Genomic DNA, 22490 nt, shown 5'->3' with positions numbered 1-22490 from the left:
ATTTCCAGCATTAATCTATAGCATATCCTGTGTTATACGTTCACTTAATTTTCCCAAGAAAACTTGCACAAACAGTATAAAGCCAACCGGAAATTGGAAATTCTATGTATGGTAAATGGTACTAAGGATAGTGTTGATCCTATTCAATTCATTTTTGGCATTACGTTTTTTGAGTGCGATAAAAAACCTCAGCACTTTTAAAATCCTTCCATTAGGTATAACTATGTATATGAAATATTGAACCGATATAAAGTTCATTCTGCACAAGGACATTTATAATTGACCAATAGATACGTATAGAGTAAACCGAGTGTTTGTAAATCTTTATATAATATTAAGTATATGAGAGTTAGGGAAGTACATCATAAAATAGTTATTTCCCAAATTCAATAATATACCTCACATATTAACCGACATACTGTACGGTGCTGACAATGATTTCTTATAAAACTTGAGGATGTAAAATTTAAAGATGCTGATGTATTTAGCTATTTATCTTAGAGTGTGATAATAAGTTTTCAACATTACCGTTATATGGAAAGTGTGCACATTTGATATCTGATTCCTGGCAAAAGTACCTAACATTCCACAACTTAGGTAGACACCAATTGGGCAAAGATCTCATCTTCTTCATAACGGTACCAAAACTTAGTAAACGATCGGTTTTTTTTCTATGTAGGGCATGTTGCTGCCGATAGATTTATACATCTTAGTAAAGACGACTAAATAATAACTAACAGTATTTCAGTATAAATATAGAGCATTTTAAATCAACATTTTCAGGATAATGATATTAATTGATTCTAAATTTTACAAATTACGAAGTCATGTGACCTTGCCTCAGAATCTAAAAATATGCATACCCAACTCTATCAAAATAATTCGTTCCTGATACCTTTCACGTTTGAGAGAAATTTCATATTTCACAAAATACATATTTACCAACGCGAACAGAATTCGATTTATATGACATCCTGACACGTTTAACAAATGCATACGTTTCTTAGGAAGCCATTGTGAAGTTTCAGTGAGGAGAACGAAATCGAGATTGGATTTTTCGAGTTTTATTAAACCTATGTATGTATCTTCTTCTTCTTGATTGGCGTAGWCACCGCTTACGCGATTATAGCCGAGTTAACAACAGCGCGCCAGTCGTTTCTTCTTTTCGCTACGTAGCGCCAATTGGATATTCCAAACGCAGCCAAGTCCTTCTCCACCTGGTCCTTCCAACGGAGTGGAGGTCTTCCTCTTCCTCTACTATATGTATGTATACGTAATAAAATATTAAAAAAGAAGTAAATAAGGACTAAGCAGGGATGCAACTCCCTTTTCCAGGTAGTTCAATAAGTTTTGTTATTTTATAAGAAAAACCCATTTTTTTGATTCAAAATACACTTTCTTATTCAGTATAATCTCCCTGAACATTAATACTCTTGCTCCAACGTTCCTCCATTCTGTGGATCCCATCAATGAAGTGAGAATCCGAAAGGTCTGCAAAACACGCTTCAACCGCCGTTATATGAATAGGTCATTCATTTGATGAAAAACGCTTGCCACGCATACATTTTTGGAGTTCTGTAAAAAATTGAAGGCGATGGGTGTTAAATATGGTGGATGCTCCAACAATTTGAACTTTAATTCATGGATTTTAGCAATTGTGAAAGTGCTGAAAAAGAAATTTTTTCTTCTACAAACCAGGTCTGTTTTCACGATTTTTTTCCTTCAACTGGTTCAAAAGGTTGCAATAATATTCAGAATTAATTGTCTCACCAGTTTGCAAGTAAACCACCAACAAAATTCCTCTCGCATCAAAAAAAAATTGTTGCCGCAACCTACTTGGCCGATTTCCGGACTAACTCGTTTCGAAACCGAAAAACCATTTCATACCACTCTTTAGCCTCTTGTTTTCCTTCAAGATCATGGTGATATACCCAAGTCTCAACCATACTGATGAATCGACGCACAATTTTATCATTTTTAAAATGCTAAGTTGCTGTTTGTTCCATTGTTAGCGAATGTGGCACCCATTGTACAGACAGCTTTCTAAAAGCCAAAATTTCTTTTAAAATATGGCTAACACTGCCTAATGAGATGTGTAGAGCCTCTACTAAATCTCTCTCAGTTAATCGACGGTTTTCCAAAACCATATCCTGTATTTTGGCTAAGATTTCTGGTGTTGAAACGCTTTTTGGACGTCCTTCACGTGGATCAAGCCTTGTACGACCACTTTTAAATGCAGCAACCCATCTTTCTGCTGTTGTAATTGTAGATGAACAATCATTATACACTTTTAACATTCGTTCGTGACTTTCTTTTGGTGCCACACGTTCCAAAAATAAGAATTTTTTCACTGCATGTTATTAAATTTTTTTCATTGCAAAAAAATGCTGTGACATGGCGACACTAAATGGCTTGTAAATAAAGGATGAATTGACAGATGAAAATGAAACTTCTCATACGTTCATATGAAGAATGTTCCGAAAAAAAAATCCAAAAAAAAATTAGGCTAGTTGCAACGCCCTCTCTTATCGAACGACAAAACTTATTAACAACCTGGTATACTCTGCTTTCCAAAGTAAGCAGGACTTAAAACAAAAAGCAGAACAAATGTTTTTTCGGCAAAATCTATTTATTTTATTAAAAATAGTCTCCTTCTGCTTCAATACAGCTTTTTGCACGGTCCAAAAGCATGTCAAACGAGTGTTTTAGCTCGTTGGCCGGTATAGCCGCCAGTATGCCGGTGCAAGCCTTTTGAATGGTCTCTACGTCTGCATAATGCTTTCCTTTCATGGGAAAATGCATCATATCAGATGAAAAAGGGGGAGTGGTTAATGGTTAAAATGTGATTTTTGATTAAATAATCGTTTTTCGAATGTTGGATTCTGAGCAATTTTTGGTCGTCAGTCAATTTGTGCAGTACAAACCGTGCACGCACCTTTCGTAAGCCCAAATTTTCGGTCAAGATGCGATAAATCGGTGTTTTGCAGATGTTCCAGAAGGTGGTCTACTTTAAGTGCACTATTTCGACAAAGTCTTATGTCGATACATTCATTTGTGCTTGATTTGATACCATTCCGATTTCGTTTGCTTTTGCACTGCAACATAGGAATGTTAAGGTAATATACTTGTATGTACGGGTATAATAATAACCGTACACCAAATTTGGCCGATTTTACCAAAAGTCGTGCCACGGCCATTGTTCACTTTTGATCTCAGCTCTTATAAAGTCTTTTTGTTGAGAGATTTCACATGTCAGAAATACGGCTTGAATACTGTAAAATGAAGTGCTTTTTGGAACGAATATCCACGACGTCAAAGTATTTGGAGGGATCAAAGAGCATTGCTTCTGCAATCGTTTAATACATTAACGAGCAAAGCTAGCGACAACAACTCATCAAATGAAGCTATTGTCGAAAATAGTTAATATTTTATCAAACATTTCAAAATAACTTTAAAAAATAGTGTAACTTCATGACTTTAAATACTTCGAATTATTTCACATTGAACTCTGAACAAAACACTAAAAAGGGCACTAAATACTAAACCGATTTCATCACTTTTCACTCTGAGGTTACAATTTTAATAAAAAATTTTTTTTTTTTTTTTGAAAAATAATACCAATATCCGCCTAACTATTATGCTAAAATAGTCACTATTGCCAAATCGAAATAACGCTGTATTAAATTAGTGATTAAATCGGGGTATGATTTAAAAAAACGGAGAACATATTGGTTTGAGAAATCTCAGGTTGTATGCCTCCATTTGCGAGAATGAATGAATACTTAGAAAAGAAGAAATGAAAATGCTTACTAAATTTTTTCATATTATATACTCAGCATATTGCGAATATATTGTGCTACGAGAAGGTAACATAACATATAATATACGAAATATTGTTAAATTGCTATTAAAATAAAGAGGTTTAAGAAATATTTCTATGRCTAATATGTTAGAAAGAGTTGCCAACTTTTTGAAAATTTAAAAAATTAAAATAGCAAATGAGTGCCAAGTTCTCATGTTAATTTTTGTTCAGTATTATTTGGCATTTTATCTCGGAAAGACTTACGCCTAAATAACGTTTACTAAAATTCACGTTCTGTCAACATAATCGCCCTTCTGAGCGTAGTTTTCGTAAAACCATCACCCACCTTGAGACCCAGCATTCTTTATCGCATAATTTTCGACCAAATAGACCACGCCTAGTACGCGAGCAAATAATTTCACATTTTGGGCGGGTGGATTGATCACTATAATCGTATTATATCACAGTGTTAGACTTTTTTCTGTGGATATATGTAAAATCTAAAGTCTATGCAGACAATCCCGCTTCGATTCGGGCCTTGGAGCAAAACATCACTTGTGTCATTCACCAGTTACCAGTCGAAAGGATAACCTTTATATATAAATAATATAAACTCAAAGAAGGAACAGCATTTACTATAAATATGTGATATAATTATAAGGATAATGTAAAATAAAAAGAACAAATGGAACAATAAAAAGAACTAATAAAAAAGAACAAATGGGCTTTATACCAAGGTTTAAATCGATTTATATATAGCTATAAACCACATTGCACTATGGAGTCATGTGTACAAGTCCACGCAAGTGAGGAGTCTTCAAAAACGTTTATTTTGCATATGGCTAAAGTAGCCTACGACTTCCGATCTTTGACCAAGTATCCTCTGGGTAGCCTAAGAAAATCCGTTTGAAGGCGAGCTAAAGGGAGAAGACGAAACATCCCCTCCACAGAGTTGCGCGCTGGTTTTGAGATCCGCCATGTATAAAACGCCCTCAAAGAAAAGAACAACAGCGTCGGAAGAGTCCTTCGTCCTTTTTGATGACGACAATGGCAAACGAAATAAGGATTACGACATCACCGCCATCCAAGGAATGTAAAGGACTGATGCGAGTAGAAGCTGCAATCACAACAGATAGCCGAACGATTTTCTACTCGACTTGCACTGCTGCTCTCTGAGAGCACTCGTCCACAACTCGCTATAATTAAACTGTGTGTGCTGGTACAACGAGAAGTGCCGTGCCGCAGCGGAGAGAAAAAAGAGTACCTACCTCGCAACGTTACAATACCGAGAGTTTAAGAGGAAAGCGAAACGCATTTGCAGACAAAAAAAGTGAGAGTGCTAATGCTCGAGAATGCTACAAAGAGATGCGAAGAAATTCACCCGGACCGGAGCATACTCCAGTGCATACTAAAACTATGGATGCAACACTTCTCCAGCTTGATGAATGGAATGTTGATGGAGTAGACGTTCCATTGCTCGACCATGAAGAAGTTCGAATAGCAATTAGCCGTCTGAAGAACATACACGGCAGCGAAAAACTGATAAGGAGCATGCATCAGCTTCTTTGTAAAATAAGGTCGGATGAAAGCATGTCCAACGATTGGAATTTAAGTGTGCCAACAAACTAATTGGACTTAGCAGTAGACCTGGCAAATCGACAACAGACCATATATTCCCAATGCGCCAAATCCTGGAAAAGACCCGTGAAAAGAGAATCGACGGTCACCAACTCTTCGTGGATTTCTAAGTTGCCTTTGACAGCACGAAAAGGAGCTGCCTTTACCGCTATGTCTGAATTTGGTATCCCGGCAAAACTATTACGACTGTGTAAGCTGACGTTGAGCAGCACCAAAAGCTCCGTTAGGATTGGGATGGACTTCTCTGAGCCGTTCGATACCAAACTAGGTTTCAGACAAGACGACTCTCTTTCGTGTAACTTCTTCAACCTACTTTTATGAAATTGCTACTTGGACTGAGTAGGCAATTGAAAAGTAAAGTCCTCTCACGACGAACAAAAACAAAACTCTATAAGTCACTCATTATTCCCGTCCTGCTATATGGTGCAGAGGCATGAACGATGACAATGATTATGATGAGTCGACATTGCGAGTTTTCGAGAGAAAAGTTCTGCGAAAGATTTATGGTCCTTTACGCATTGGCCATGGCGAATTTAGCATTCGATGAAACAATGAGGTGTATGAGATATACGAAGAAAGACAGCGGCTACGCTGGCTAGGTCATGTCGTCCAGCTCTGAAAGTATTCGACACAGTACCCGACGGGGGAGCAGAAGAAAACCTCTACTCCGTTGGAAGGACCAGGTGGAGAATGACATGGCTTTGGTTGGCGCCACCTTGCGAAAAGAAGAATCGACTGGCAGCCTGTTGTTAACTCCGCTATAACCGCATAAGTGGTTTCTACGCCAGCAAAGAAGAAGAACCACATGACGATTTGAAAAGCATCCCCAGTCAATTGTGGAAGGTCTGAGCAAATAGCCTTTACTTTCGTTAGGAAATAAGCTAAGGTAAATTTGAAGATATCCTTCACGCTATTTTATTAAGTTAATTCATAGTTTTACCGTTTTATTCGGTATAAAGACCACTTAAATAAGGATAATTATTATATTGGGCTTATCTCGTAAATCACTTGCACCCATTCTATATTATAATATATCCAAGGCAACCATAATTTTGCTAAGATAGCTCACAGATTGACCGATATATAGTAAATACATATATTCGAATGGAAGATTATAAAAACTTAAAAAACTTATATAAAAGCTAGGAGAGATATTGACCCATTTTTATCCATTATAAGCAAGAAAAAATTCACGCTTAGATTAACACTGACACCCATGTGCTCGGTATCTGAGCCTACAACAGCTGCTTAAGTCGGTACACCTCAGTAGTGCGTTGCGATTTTTACAATGGATAAAAATGTCGAACAAAGAATTTGTCACAAACTTTGTACTTCTTACCGAATTTCGTATGCGTAATCGTTGAAAGTGTTGGAAAAGGCTTACAGTGATTCAGTTTTATCAAAAACACAAGCTTATGAGTGGGACAAAGCCTTCAAAGACGAGAGATCGTTGAAGACATCCCTCGTTCTGGACGATCGGCGACCTCTTCAACTGATGAAAGTATGAAAAAACTGAAGAATATGCTGATTGAAATTTGTCAGGCAAGAGTTGTAGAGATGGCATGAGAGCGTTCGAATGATTTTGGTAAATATTTTCGGTATGAAACGCTTTCTTGCTCCACTCGTCACTATAAAGTTGAATTTTTTTTCGCATTGTGCCACGATTGAGACCAAACTTAAAAGCAAAAACGCAATGAATACCATCGATCAACCACCGTATTCACTAGATTTGCCTCCGTGTAATTTTTTCTTGTTCCCTAAACTGAAATTGCCGCTCCATTCAACCCGTTTTCAATCTTTCAAACAGATGAAACAAAATTCACTGAAGAAGCTGAAGGCCATCTCAAAAAGTGCTTATAAAAAGCGTTTCGAAAATCGATGGCTAATATACATATCTGTGCCGATTATTTTGAAGTTGACAAAATAAATATTGATGAATAATTAAATAATTTGCGTTTTACATATTTACATTTTGTGGTTTATATATTTTATTCCATTAGGAGTATTTCGAACATCAGAAAGCGCAAGAACTATAATTAATGTTTAAAAAAAATCGTAAATGATTAATTTCCAAAACAACAAAAAACAAAAAAAAATTTATTAATCTTATTATCCATTTTCTGTATCATACACTCGGGTATTTGAATTGTTGCAGATAAAACCATCGGCTATGAAAACCAATTAACCGATTAGCATAAAATCAATCAACAGGTGAAAATAATTTCAATATACTTACATACATGTATTTTATGAATTTCGAAATATACAAACTAAATATACACAAAGACAAAAAAGAGTGCATGTGGTGTTTCGCAAACTAGCGGGACGAACGATTTCAAAACTGTTTACGAAACCGTTAAAACATACGCTCGGCAATTAAGTTTGAGTAGTGCCGGGGAATGTTATTTAGGGAGAGTGATGTGCTTTCGACGTGAGCATAAAATATATGCGCAATGGGTTATTTCCTAGCCAATGCGCATGTTTTTTTTATAAAGCAAAAATAATTCCACGAAATCACAAAGTCAGCAAAGAGAGCAAACGCTCTCTGTGCGAAATGTAATTACATGGGGAGCTACGAGCAGGAAATACTTGCTCTAATTTAATTTTATTTTTAATATTACTTTTTTTTTTTTTKGTTTTTGATCTTTTTAGTTGCATTCCCTCGTAACCTATTTTTGGCCGCTGATCCCGAATTTTACGTAAACGCATTTGGAAAATACACAAAAAAGACACACCGCGAAAACGGGCACACAATGGCAATATGCACTAATGATGGCATACTCAATCATTACTGGCGCCACTGGATACTCACCGATTATGCGGGGGATGGGGCGCTGGTATTGCGCTGACGATGATGCTGATGTTGTTGCTGATGTTATGGCGGCTGATGATGGTGACGGCAGCAATACAAATTATTTTATTAGCAATATGCCGTCAAAATTTCGGTATTTATGGTTCCTGGTGTGGGAGAGTTTTGTAATTAATTTTATTTATTGGAAATTTATATATATTTTTGTTTTATTATTATTTTTTGTAGTGTATGCTGAATTATTTTTATATTGATATTTAAAAAATTTTGGAGATTTTTTCTTAATTTTTTCAATTATTTTAATATTTTTTTATGCTAAAATTTTTTTATATTGATATTAAAATTTGTTTTGGAGTTTTTTCGAAACTTTTTGTATTACTTTTTCAAATTTTTTTATTTTATGAAAGATTCTGCTGGTCTAGAATTCTGATCGCAAGACGTCCAGTGTATTCTAGTATGATTTTTAGTGATATTTAATGAACGTTTTTTATGTATACTCTGAACGGGGAATATTACGTTTGAAACGAAGTTTGTATTACCAGAAAACTTCCGAGACTCTAAGACATATATATATATATAAATGATCAGCAGTTGAACAGAACCGATTTAGCCATAATCAAGTTCTTAGTCAAGTATACAAGACATTATATTATATGTACAAGGGAATAACATATACCCAAATTCTTTAGATCGGACCACTTACTGTGGCCAAGAAATAGTAAGACTTCTTAATTTAAATCCCGCGCGAAATCCCATTCGTCGAAATACATTTTTTTTGGGTTGGCATGACTGTCAGTGACATCTGTGCAAAATTTCTCATAAAATAATCATTGGTGTTTAGTATACGCTTGTCTTTCTGAAGTACATAAAATGGATTTGGCGGTTTTTACGATGAGCGAAATTATTCAACAAAGAAATTTAATTAAAATTTACGTGCGGAATCAAATTTGTGGTGACGAAACATTAAAATTGTGGGAAACGGCCTTCACTTATAATTGTTTGTCGAAAACAAGTGCTTTTGATTGGTACAAATTATTCACACTGGCGACGAACCACGTCAAGTGATGATCACCACGTCAATAAAATACAGGAATTGACGCTTGAGAAATAACTGGCGTCATATATCGGAAGGATCAGTGTAAACCATTTTGAAATATCATATGGGCCTAAATGTAAAAGCACGATTGGTTCCAAAGTCACTCAATTTGTAATCGAAATTTACTTTAACATCTGTTTCAAGGATTGGAGAAAACGTTGGCACAGGTGTAAAGGTTACAAAGGGGACTACTTTGAGATGGACGACATTGATTTTGAAGAATAAATGAAGAATTTTAAAATTATAAGCAAAGTCTTATTATTTTTTGCTCATAGCATTATAGTTACCTAAGAAACTGACGGAACAAAATCAGTTTCTTGCATAGGAACTTTTTTATTTGCGAAGGGTATTCTAGCTCCGATGGCACCGAAGATACATTTTTCTTGTTTTTTATTTATTTACAATATTTTTGTTAAACTTATTTTCTTAGCTTATAAGCAATATTGCTGGCCGAGAATTATTGGCGCAAGAGCTCCGATACGCTCTACTGTGATTAATGTAATAAAGTTATGGCGGATATTTTAACAAAGTAACGATACTTTTGTTACTTTCATTTACACATACATACATATATGTATGAATGTTTGTTACATATACATATACATACATACATACATATATACTATATGTACGAAAATACGATTTTAGCCTGTAAAGCGCGTTTGCCAGCTGTTGTAAGCGCTGCTTTAGTCGTCGCAATCACTTTGTGTATTATTAAATAAGTATTATAATTTTCCTAAAATTTCTTATAGCTATTGTAGTGCGGTTGGTTGTTGCTTTTCTTTTTGCACCGTTTACTAATTATTTCGTCGTTGCTGCTGCCAATTTGGCTAGTGCTTCGACTTTTCGGTTACTCATTGACGCGACGATTGTTTATGGTAATTGTTGTTGTTGTTGTTGCATGTATTGCCGCTGCTCGCTAGTAGAAACTACGTTTTTCATTCACAAAGCAAAATTTTATCAAATTGCGTAACACTTTCGCAGTGTAATTCTTTATTTTTATTTTATTTTATTTTTGTATTTTTTTTTTTTTTTTTTTTTGAAAATTATGCTTATAACGGTTGTTACCGAAATTTACATATGCTCACATATACGACTTGCGTAGTGTTACTTTTTTGTTTTTATTTTCTTTTGTGGAAGGGAATTCTTGAAATACAGAAATACAAAAAATGTTTGAACGCTATAAATTTGGCTATTTTTTAACACTGTCACAAAGGCAAAAGGCACAAACTGGCAACTTAAGTTGGAACGTGTGCACGCACTGCCCTAAAAGTATTGACATGCATACAATCATATGCACAACGGTACATGCTAAATACACTATTAGAACATATTTATTTTTCTTAAAATATTTTTCAGTTTTCTTTTTTTTTTTTAATTTTTTTTTTTTGTAATAATTTTTTTTTAAATATTTTTATAATTATTTTTTTTTTTAACTTTTGAAATTTAAAAAAAAAATTTTCGACTAATTTCTAACCACCGCGACTCCAGCTGCTAATAAATATATGTATTTAAAGATAATATATTTATTTGTATATCTGTGTTTATATGATTTTCATATTTTATTGAATTTACTTTCAATCGAAATTTTACTGCTTTATTGAAATTTTCACATAAAAGTGCCGTCGAAAAGCAGCAGAAATTTTTAGCTGTGTTTTAAAAATAGCCGCATACTTTAAAAGTTTCTGGCGGCACACAGACAACACTCACATACGGTACATCGCATTGAAGATTTCAATTTTCTGCAGATACCATAAATCGTTTGAACTCTGCACTCCAAAAAATTACTTTCCACTTTTTTTTACAAATTTTAAATAATTTTCAAATCAAATATCTGCTTTTTTTTAAATTACCGCATTAACTTGTGCTAATTCACTGGTTGTATTCCGCTGCAGCTTTTACTTTGAAAAAATCTACATATTTCATAGTGCTCATTCTTCCTAAAATTCAAAAATAACTGCCTCTATTCATCCCTTTCGCACCAATAGTTGACTGTGGTATTTGCACGTTCGCTCGTAACGGCGTTGTTGCGGCTCGGTAAGTTAGGAAAATCGTTGCGAACTCTCGTATGTCTGTCGAAGAACTGAATGTTCGTGTTGCGAAAAGTTCTCGGGAAACTCGTGAAAAGTCAAAAAATTAAGCAGAAAAGTTTAAGATCGTGAAAGTCTTTCACTCCTCAACTGAGTGCGAGCTGCCACAAGAGATACTTGTAGTCATTTGCTCGCTCTCTGTATTCCTTTTATTAAACTTGTTGTTTTTTGGGTATGATCATTGGATTTGCCGTTGCTAAGAGACACACGCGCCAACATCTGCATAACTACTAGGGGTAAGAATTTGACTCTAAACACTCTACTTAATTTTTCTTTTTTTGTTAATATTTTTTTAGCGACTGCAACAATTTGTTGAAACATACATTTGCACTCACTGTGAACATTTAGCGTTCACATAGACAATTTGGACGCATTTGTGTAGGTGGGCACAGTGGTAAAGAGCGCTGAGAAAACGAAATAAACCGAGATTTAAAAACCAACAAAAGTGTGATGTTTGCCACCTTGAAGGAACAGGTCTCTATAAATAATGCGTCTTAATGTATTCGTAAATCTTGTGCCACCACTGAAGTTTGGGGATATGGGGAGTTGCGTATTTAAATGGGCCAATATCTTGTCACGATAAAAATCACATACGCCACGATGTAGTACAGGTCGCCTTCGTGTCGGGCCTCCTGGGTAACGCTAAATAGCCTGTGGCCTTACCAACTCTCAGAATGGAATTCAACTTTGACATGGATTTTAATTAGGAAGTAACGTATTTGGATTTCGGTTTGAACACTGTGCCGATGGTTGCGATATTCTGCCACCGAAGTTTACTGCGGTGACACTCATCAGAAAAGGCTAATGGAGCCAACATTTGGACCATTTTAGGCGGCTACATTTCGGGGGACAGATAGCGGCTCTGAGTGTCACCCATTTAACTAAGAAATTTTCGAAAAAAACAAATGAGGAAAGAGGGAGTCGAGAGTCAAGAAATGAAAGGTGACCGAAACCGACACCCAGAACTATCCTAAGGAACGTAGGACCAAGAGCCACGAAAAATTCACCAAAGGATACATATACTTTAGACCCAGTATATAAGGAAAAGACGGTTAGGTCGTAGTCGGTAAAAATCTACTGACTTCAGACAAAACCAGCGCAACTGTACGCCGATATCGCCAGTACTAGAAGAAGAACCTCAGTTAGAATCGTGGGCAACACTAAGGGCACAAAGAATTCAAACAGACAGCGGAACAGACCAGCCAGAAAACAGAAGTCGTACCGACGGTTATCAGCCAATATTATAACATGGTATGGGAATGATAAAAAGAATTATACGCAGTAAGCGAACAGAATAAAATTATTCTACTTTTGGTTCCGAAACATGCCAGCAGGCAAACTAGCTAAAAAGGTAGTCGCCGACGGGACCAGAGCCCTTTTTCCCGCCCCTGGCCTTTTCCCAATACAATGAAAGTGAAACTGGGATATGCAAGAAAGAAAGCGGATACTGGTATAGTAGCGACGGAATGAGACGCTCAAAACAACTAATCGACTATTACAACACCTGAAGATTTAAAAATATTATTTTATTTAGCATATCTAAGAATACTAACAGGATTTCTTATGCACAGAATAGAAATGAGCACTGACGAAACTAGTCAGTTCTGTGAGCTAAATCGAAATATCGTTCACGAACATTTTATTATTCGAAGCTCTAAGTAAAGTGTTATTCGACGCAGCAAATCGAGGTCTTGTTCTAAAATACGTGGTATTTGCACTCCAAGTACGTTATTCACAGGGAGGTAGTCAATGATCGCATCCGAAATTTGATCACTATTTTGTTCCAGTTCATAGACGTGTTGGAGAAATGTTCTCTTGATATTCTTAGCAAGCGGCTCCGCTGCAGACATAATTTCCGCGAAAACACCCTAGCAGAAACAGCTTGAAGAGAAGCGTATTATGCTCCTTTTCAGGCAACATGCGAGCATCACAATGTAAATACTCGATGGGAAACATTCTATTATAGTCCGGTGTGGTGTGTACTGGAAGGTCTCTATTTTCTACATCTGCGACCTGCTATAACCAAGCAACCACATTGGGATGGCGTAGTTCATGAGCGGCCTTGTGTGTTGCCAACAACGTCTCTTTTTCCTTGTCGCAAGTTCTGCCATTGTTATGGGATGGAAACACGTGTAGAAGCTCACGCAAGTGAGGAAGGTTCTCTGGTTGTCATTCACTTGGGAGTGGGCAGAGACGATTATTTTACATATAGCTCAAGCAGCTCACGACTTCCGGTCTTAGACCAAGTATCCTCTGAGTAGCCAGAAAACATCCGTTTGAAGGCGACCTAAAGTGAGAAAGAGAAACATCCACTAAAAAGGGTTGTGCGCTGGGTTTTAGGGTTGTTTATCGTTGGAAATTCGACATCATTCTTCGGTCAATTAATAAATAGGGTTGCCGTAAATATGGTAGAAGTGAGTTAAGCTCGCAGCTTCACTTTTGGACACTTGCATCAATTTCATTGCCCGACGTCATTATTGGAAAATAATCTGCGTTTGAGGTAATAGAAACTTCTTCTGGTGGTTGTGAGTGCTTCGGAATTTGTGAGAAATCAAACTTAAATTACTAAAGCTGTCATATTAACTGTCCGATCAAAATCAAGCCCTTATATTTCTGGTTAAAAGTAATATTGACATGCTTATAATATTATTTCTAATTTTGCGAAGAATACCACTTCAGCCTAAACAATTTACAAAAGAGAAATAAGATATAAAGAGAGTATAAACGAACTGAATCAACGCTTAAAAATATTGTACATATTAATTTATTTACGTTTTAAATATATATATGTATGTATATTTATTTATATATATATGAATAAAGATGGTCATCACATCCATCCAAAAGGCAGATGTGACTCACATTTGTTGTTGATCTTGGTTTTGTTAGATTAGTAACAGTTTCAAGTGCTATGTAAATACAAATTTCCTTGCGTTGTAGTAATGATCATTTAATAAGTTAGTGGTAGTGAATGCTTATGATTATAATTTCATATAATAAAAAAAAAGTTGTAGAATTATGGGTATTATGTGAACAGAAGAAAATGTTAAATTAAAGTATACTTGTTCATGCCAAAAAACCAAAGATAGGCGCCTACGATGTAGTCGCCCACATTACCCGCCCTATCATGTTGTAGCTTTCGGTGCTTCAACTGGTCCGGTTGTATTTGTCGTGCCTGTCGCACTAGCTGTGTTCCCCGTAGCTGGAGTGGGGCAGCCTGTTGAAGAAACAGTAGCAGCAGATTCAATAACACTCGTATTCCCCGTATTGGCGTTGGTTGTAGTGTGCACTGTATCCGGATGATTTATTGGAGGCATAAATGAAATAGTGACCGACTCATCACCTGGTAAAGGTCCATTATTATTTTCACCATGTGTGTGTGTCGTCGTCCCTTTGTTCACATTAATATTATCGGCAGTGTTAGCATTAGAACTGCTAGAAGTAGCATTAACAATGGCATTAGCTACAGCAACAGCATTAGGTAGCAGTGAAATCACCGAATTGTTATTGAAATTTTCAATAGATGCACCCGACAATGATAATTCATCAGCCGAATCGTCAGCACCATCTGTTTGTACGCCTTTTTCCTCCAACATATGCTCATTAATACGTATGGGTTGGCTAGCGGAGCCAAATTGCTTCGAAATTTGTAGTAATTCACGTAAAATTTGGTTTTCCTTACGCAGTCTAGACATGGTTTCCATATCTCGGTGTACCGCATCATCATCTGCCGAGGCGGCACGCTGCATAACAACTGCCATTTCCCTGATTTTAGCTCTTTGTTCTCGTATTATTAACCACAATTCTTCATTATACACTTCTTTAAAATTAATTTTACTTTCGAGAATTTTACTGCTTGTATGTTCACGATATTTTTGCATTATAAACTCCAAGGTTCGTTCATAATCTTCAATGCATATTTTCAGTTCTCTATTTTCTTTTAATATTTCTGAACTTGTGGCATTTTGCTGTTGTATACGATTGACCATTTCGGAATTTGATTTATTGTTAGAAATTTGGTTTAATGAGTCCATGTCATCTTGAAATTGACGCAAACTTTCTACTAAGCGATTATTGCCCTCCGCTTCTACGAACAAAGCATTACCCAACATCTCTAAATCTTTCACGCGACTGGCGATTCGCTGTGCGTCCATAATAATCTGTCCCACAGACATATTAGACATCTTTGGTTGTAAAGTATGTGCTATATGGCCAACGTTGAAAGTGGTGTGTTGTCTCCTATGGCTCTAATTACTAGCCAACACCAATTTGGCTGTTATGCTCCGTGCTGTGTTTTATCGTACACTTTTGACAGCACTCCACTCAGCCCTACTGTTCAAGCAGCCACCGCTTCCGTTATTTTATCGCTCTTTTATCAGCTTCTATAGATATTTTATTTCAGCAACGATTTTTTCATTAGAGAATAGAACATCCAAAGTGACTGTATAAATTATATTTTAGAATTTTCTGCTTTTTGTTATTAATTAATGATTTTATGATAACTTTACAAAATGAATCGCTGAACAAAAAATGTAAAATCGTTCACTGACATTTGACAATTCGCCCTAATTATAAGTTGACAGTAGATAGCTTGCCACAGTGCGTGAAACGTGACATGTCTTATATACAACGAGCTGAAAGTTCTGCCAGTAAAATGGCATTTGTTACAAAATAATAAAATAAATATTTTTTGAAAATTTCGATCTTCAAGGAGGTCTTGAACAGCGCAACATAAGTCTTCGTAACGCGATTGTAATCATTTACTGAAACAAGACACTTATATATATAATATCTAATTTGAATAAAAAAAATTTTAATTTTTTGGTGTGTCGAGTTTCAAACTCCAAAAATTAATACAATTGAGAATGTTACAGATTTTCATATTTCATATTTTTAAAATTGAACTTAAAGATTAGGGTTAGTCATAATTTTAAATATATGGATTTTTTTTTTCTTCATTTATAGCACAATGTCTTAAATCTTTTAAATTCTCTAAATCTTGAAATAACTCCGACTAATACTTTCCGAGTTATTCGGTAATTAGCGCAGAATACCAGGAATCTCTAAAACGTTAGAGAGCAGGTACCGTAAATGAGTTTTTCTCCAAATTATTATTTAAACTGGTGACTACCATAGCTCGAAAACTGCATATTAGGTTGCAATGAATTTTAGACAGCTTTTTAACAACAGAAAATACTAGTACCTTTTTTAATTTAAATATTTTGACATTTTATAAAAATATTATTAGTTCTTTTTATCAAAAATATATGAAAATTTTTCGAGAAGAAATCAATTTGTTAATTTAAATAATGAAAACGCGATCAAGCACTAGCAAATCTACTTTTAGTAAAGATGTTGCCCGATTTAGATTAAATAAAGAATTAGTCATGGGTAACTCAAAGAGGYTTGGTTGTAACTGAACCAACACATAAGACCATTCTTTTTAATAATATTATTATTACTTTTTCAAATTTTTTATTTATTTAATGAATAATTTTAAAACATAATTTGCTAAAAAAAAATGATTTACAATTGAAATTTTTTAACTCTCTTAAACTTCTTCATATTATTTAAGTTACTCTTTGATTTGCATACTTAATTAAACGAATAATTTTAATATTTAATAAATACCAATTTTCTACTAGAACTCAGTGACTCAGAATTGATTATAACGAAATAAGTATTAGGTTTTGTAAGCAATTTACATGAAAAAATATTAGGATTCGATACTTTCCTAATCAACCCTAAGTGGAGACTAATTTGTTTAGAACGAAAATCGAAAGCAAATTATGCACAAAAACATTATTTGTTGTTGTACTATTATGGGAACAACAAGAACGAAAGCTACATCTAATCTCTCACTCTTGTGAAAACAAAAGAAAAAGCTGACATTGTCAAAGCTCAAAATAATGCTAAAAGCATAATAGAAAAGACATATACGAATGTCCAGAACGAAGGATTTCATTTCTGAATTGGATTTGCGTAGAACATTCGACTGAGTAATCGCGTAAAAACGAAAACAAAATTGTGATATTTGTTGTGAATAACTAAAAATATAAACATTTCAAAGAATTGTGTAGAAGAAATTTTTGTGAAATATAATTACATAAATTGCGCAAAAGGGGCTAGGTGTGGGTGGCGAAATTCGAAAATTCGTCGACTCATATCCAAAACCTCTACAAGCAGAGAATAAAAAATCGATTTCTAACTATGGCGTATAGTCAAAAAGTATATAATCCTGTGGCGATAAAAATGGCAAAACCATGCCACCATAAGAAGTGTGCTAAACGCGCAACAGCACCGCTTCATAGAAAAAATACACATCGAAATAATTTTTTACGAAATAGTTTCTCATTGAGCAACAGTAACAGCAAAGACAGTGCTGATGTTGATAGCGGTGGAGTAGTCGGTCACATTTGGTTTGGTAATAACCGCTTATCAAACGTAATTTACACGTTTCTACTATTAGCAGCATTAACGCATACCGCCAATGCAACGGCAACGGATATTGCGCTGGACGCAAAGGCCACACTAACACATAGAATTGATAGTCTTAATCTGTTGGTATATACCTTTTTGCTGACGCTAACTGTACTGACTATTTGGCTGTTCAAGCATCACCGTGTTTCCTGGTTACACGAAACTGGTCTTGCCGTTATTTATGGTAAGTTTTAAGCTTCCATATGTCAATATACAGCTATAATGGTGGCTCCCTCTCCAATCAACACGAACCTACAATTCTACTCGTAATTAAATGAAAAAAGCTTTTAACTACAACACAATAAATCGATTCATCAAATGTTGCGATTGTGTCAGAAGTGTTTTTTATACCCTGAACATAGTATGTTAAGTTTGCTATGAAGTTTGTAACACCCAGATGGACACATAGGAAATATATAGTATATAAATTATTAGTGTGATAAGCTGAGTTGATTTAGACGTGTCCGTCTGCAGTAACGTCACTATCTGACCACTATAGCACATAGCTGCCATATCGACCGACGGTACTCAAATCTCAGTAGGGAAATTTTTTTATTTGTAAAGGCTATTGTATCAGCCGAAGTTATTATTTTTCTTGTTTATAAAACACATCGAATTCAAGTCACTGTATGAAATTTTTTTTTTAATTTTTAAAGGGTATTATAGCTTAGGTAAACATTTCTCATGAACATTATACAAGAGATTATGAGTGGCAATACGAATAGTATAAGCAAATAAAACTCAATCACTATTGTGCAAATAAAATTCTTAATTCACATTCAAGCAGTAAAGGTGTTATGATACATTCATACGGTAAATATGCTTGGGTGCGCAAATTTGAGCTGATAAAAAAACACAAAAGAAGGTGTTAACCTAATCACTTAGACTCTTCGTGACATTGATAACATGATTTAAGCTACCATCATTTATATATATATGTATATGTATGAACATACATATATGTACATATTATATGATTTCGTAGACACTTGCCCTGTAGATAAATGAACTAATTACAAATATGTCCAATACTGGTACAATTCATGAACAATTTCTAGTTTAAAAGTATGCTTAAGAGTATGTGTTTTTAGCAGGAAAATTAATGTATATTAGCAACCAATGTTTTCAAATATTACTTTATTAAAATTGTAAGAAGTTGTACAAGTTGGGGGGTTAAGAACAACATATGCCCATAATATGATTTTAGAATTTCATAACAAATTTGTATGAAAAATTAAGATAATATCATAGCATGGTTCGTTACTGATTACAAATTTTCTCTATAAACAATTATTTTACAATTTTCATGTTAAATACAAGCCTTTAAAATGCATCACCAATATTCAGGTAAAAGCTTGTGTTGGTAAATAAAATGCTTTTAAATAATTGCATACAATTGATAGAATTTTTCCGAGAAATATACTAGCAGCTGTGTAAATTCTTAAAAATGTCAATATATATACATACATAACTAAATAAATCAACTAAACTGCTAAATCGTCTGTAGTGTTATATGAAAAATGCATAGCGAATCGTAATAAATAGCTAATTTTAATTATTTTCCTAGACGCATTAAATGATTTGTATGCATATCATTATTCAATTTTATAATGACACCGTAATGAGTAACTCAAAACACATACATATGTAGATATATGTACATATGTATATGTGAATTTATAAACATTCAAACTTTTACTTCAATGATTTTGTCCGGATAATGACTAATGGCAGAATTTGTTTCGCCAACTTGACTTATCATAAACTTAGTAACTCAATTATATAGTATGTACATATGCACCTACAAAATATACATATGTACAAGCATGTTTTAGTTGTGCATTCATATAATATAATTTGAAGTCTGCAATAAAGACCTACATACATGACTTAGCAGTGCTATCTGACAAATTATTTATTTAGATTTAACGCTACAAACATTTTTATGTATGCTAGTGTGTACATATGTATATTTATTTTTCGAAATAACAGACGGCTTTGATGAGGGCTTCACAGAAATGATAAGGCAAATAATTATGTGGGCACTTGGAATAACATCTGAACTCGATTTTGCAATGTGCACACTTAAAATAATGTAAACGTTTATATACAATGAACAGGGAGGGTATATTGAGTTTGTAACATTCTATAAAAAAACATCGGAGACTCTATCTGTTCCCACGACAGACGGGTCTAGGTAACCGGTATGGATCAGAATTTTTTAATCGGCCAAGGGCAGTCAACTGGGTAAAATTCTGCCGCTACAACAATAACAACAGCAACCGTATACAGTATACAGTATGCAGTGTATATATGTAGCTGCGGTCAAAACTGCTGAGCCAACTTGCTTGTGTGCTTTGGGTCATTGTCTTGTTGAAAAATCCAAAGTAGTGGCTTTTCTTCGCGGGCATAGCGTAACATTACTTCCTGCATAAGTCGAACATGTACAGTACGGTCCATGCATTTCTTAAACCAATACATCGGTTCAACTCCATAAAATGAAAAACATGTCTAAATCATAATGGTGGACCTCATATGTTTTGGTGGTGTATTTTGGATTGTTCTCCGAGTTGATTTTTTGTCTCACGATTTTAGTCCAATCGAATTGGTCATTTGTAAATCCACATGTTTTTTTTTTTTGATAACAATGACACTTTTCTTGGGCTATGAGCTTTTAAATCAAAATCTCGCAAACGTCTACGAATTGTTTCCGCACTTGCCTCCAGGCCCAGTTATTTTTTTAGGGCTTCAGGAGTCCGTTTGTATTTCAATATTTCAAGGCATTTCGAATCACCGTCCGGAAACAACTAACAACTTTTTCTTTAATCGCTTTGCCTTTTGAAATAAGTTAAGTTTTTTATAAAAACCCTCTAATAAGCTGTTGCCATTGCTGACAATACTTGAATCAGATTTTTACAAAATTAAAAAAAATATACATACATCAGAAAACTCATTACGTACTTTTGCGAAACTGTACAGCCTCCATTGCATAAACGAAGCCCCGTTTTGTTGGAACTAGATGTTGTCAATATCAACTTCTTCCAATTCCGGCCATAAAAAGTTGGTTTATCATCGTTGTATAAGAAATAAGTACGGCCTGATGATTCCACCAGACCAAAAACCACATCAAACTATCAATTTAGGTGCATGTAATGATTTGCACCAGAATCGACAGTTTTGTTCATTTACCGCACCACTCAGTTTAAAGTGATTCTCATCGAAGATGGTTTTCTACACCAGCAGGACCAACATACCACAACTCTGTTATACTGTAACGAATTTATGTATTTGTGTTCGCCTAGTTTAGAACTATAAACAAAAAACAAACCCATCCATATTTTAAAGACAACTAAAAAAAAGATTATTATGATCTTCCCTTTTTCATACTTTAAATTTTTTACTAAATATTTCTTTTATAAATCTATTCTCTCTCAGGACTGATTGTTGGCGCTGTTATACGCTATGCCGGCACTTCGACGCCACTTGTGCACTTGGAAGTTGATCCAGCAGGTGATCCAAAGTTTAATCAATCTTTGCCACCCGATACGTTATGGATGAAGGTAAAGGCACAAAAATAAAACTTATTTTTTCATCTTTTTCAAAGTATATTTTGCTATTTGCTTCGTTTTTAGTTTCCCGGCAAGTTGGCACCCAATACCACCGATAAAGATCCCATACCGAATAAGACATATGCATATGTTTTTCGCGGCATTGTATACGATGTGGATGAGAATGAAATCGATTTGAAGGCCACATTTGATCCCGAAATCTTTTTCAACATAATATTACCGCCAATAATATTTCATGCCGGTTATAGTCTCAAAAAAGTGCGTAGTTACTCGTTTACAATGTAATCCTGTAATAATATCTGTTCATTTTTATTTTCATAATATATTTTAGAAATACTTTTTTCGCAATTTGGGCGCCATTTTGATGTTCGCCATATTGGGCACGACTCTATCATCGTTCCTAATCGGCGCTATTATGTACGGCTGTGTGAAACTAATGCCAGAGTATTTGAGTAGTAGTTTCACATTCCTGGACACGCTGTATTTTGGAGCCTTGATATCACCAACAGATCCACTAACAATATTAGCAATATTCCATGACTTGCATGTGGACGTAAATTTGTATGCGCTGGTTTTTGGTGAATCTGTACTTAACGATGCAGTGGCCATTGTGCTGAGCGGGTAACTATAACAATGTCTCTTAGTAAAGTAATGAAAGTAATTAAAAATAATTTTGCTGTTATCTTTTAGCGCTATACAAAATTATGGCGAACATTATTCGAGCACAGGAGGTTTCGAAACTAACGCCTTCTTTAGATCATTGAGCGATTTCTTTTGTATTTTTATGCTGTCATTATTGATTGGCGCAACAATGGGCTGTTTTACGGCATTGATATCCTTTAAAAAACAAATCGTTATTTAATTGTTTATTATTATTTTTTTTTTATACATTTTATTTTCCTTTATAAATTGTTCACTTTACTAGACTACCTTTTTTATTATTATAATTTTTTTTTTTAATTCGTACATTGCTTATTTCCTATTAAATCACTGCTGAATGTTTTTT

At 34.8% G+C, this 22490-nt stretch overlaps 3 protein-coding genes across 20 annotated transcripts in view; 1 reads left to right on the top strand and 2 right to left on the bottom strand.

The window, feature by feature from the left end:
• LOC108965420 (calponin homology domain-containing protein DDB_G0272472) overlaps positions 1–11408 on the bottom strand; it is a 33104-nt gene extending 21696 nt beyond the window's left edge. For 5 of the 6 annotated variants that reach the window (XM_018927812.1, XM_018927817.1, XM_018927816.1 and 2 more), the window contains exons 1-2: positions 11199–11408; positions 8253–8398 (exon numbers count right to left, since the gene is read on the bottom strand). The gene's annotated coding sequence lies outside the window, so the exon portion shown is untranslated. Of the gene's footprint in view, positions 1–8252; positions 8399–11055; positions 11075–11198 lie in introns of those variants that run through there. The other variant, XM_018927813.1, reaches the window with a different exon arrangement.
• A 2775-nt stretch (positions 11409–14183) lies between these two features.
• On the bottom strand, positions 14184–15980 carry LOC108965387 (circulating cathodic antigen homolog). The gene has a single exon (XM_018927744.1). The coding sequence runs from the start codon at positions 15617–15619 to the stop codon at positions 14561–14563; it is 1059 nt and encodes a 352-aa protein (XP_018783289.1). The 5' UTR covers positions 15620–15980; the 3' UTR covers positions 14184–14560.
• A 1326-nt stretch (positions 15981–17306) lies between these two features.
• The window catches only part of LOC108965421 (sodium/hydrogen exchanger 6), a 22443-nt gene continuing 17259 nt past the window's right edge, over positions 17307–22490 (top strand). For 9 of the 13 annotated variants that reach the window (XM_018927824.1, XM_018927821.1, XM_018927827.1 and 6 more), the window contains exons 1-5: positions 17307–18099; positions 21351–21475; positions 21548–21742; positions 21816–22105; positions 22175–22316. In XM_018927824.1, the coding sequence (XP_018783369.1) occupies positions 17646–18099; positions 21351–21475; positions 21548–21742; positions 21816–22105; positions 22175–22316 (1206 nt within the window). In that variant the 5' untranslated portion in view covers positions 17307–17645. The remainder of the gene's footprint in view (positions 18100–21350; positions 21476–21547; positions 21743–21815; positions 22106–22174; positions 22317–22490) is intronic. The other 4 variants (XM_018927831.1, XM_018927830.1, XM_018927832.1 and 1 more) reach the window with 1 other exon arrangement.

The sequence above is a fragment of the Bactrocera latifrons genome, unplaced genomic scaffold (assembly GCF_001853355.1).
Source record: "Bactrocera latifrons isolate USDA-ARS-PBARC rearing strain unplaced genomic scaffold, ASM185335v1 scaffold_14, whole genome shotgun sequence".
NCBI classification, from domain to species: Eukaryota; Metazoa; Arthropoda; class Insecta; order Diptera; family Tephritidae; genus Bactrocera; species Bactrocera latifrons.
The sequence above is the reverse complement of the archived record's forward strand: the minus strand, read 5'-3'. Positions and strand labels throughout refer to the sequence as shown.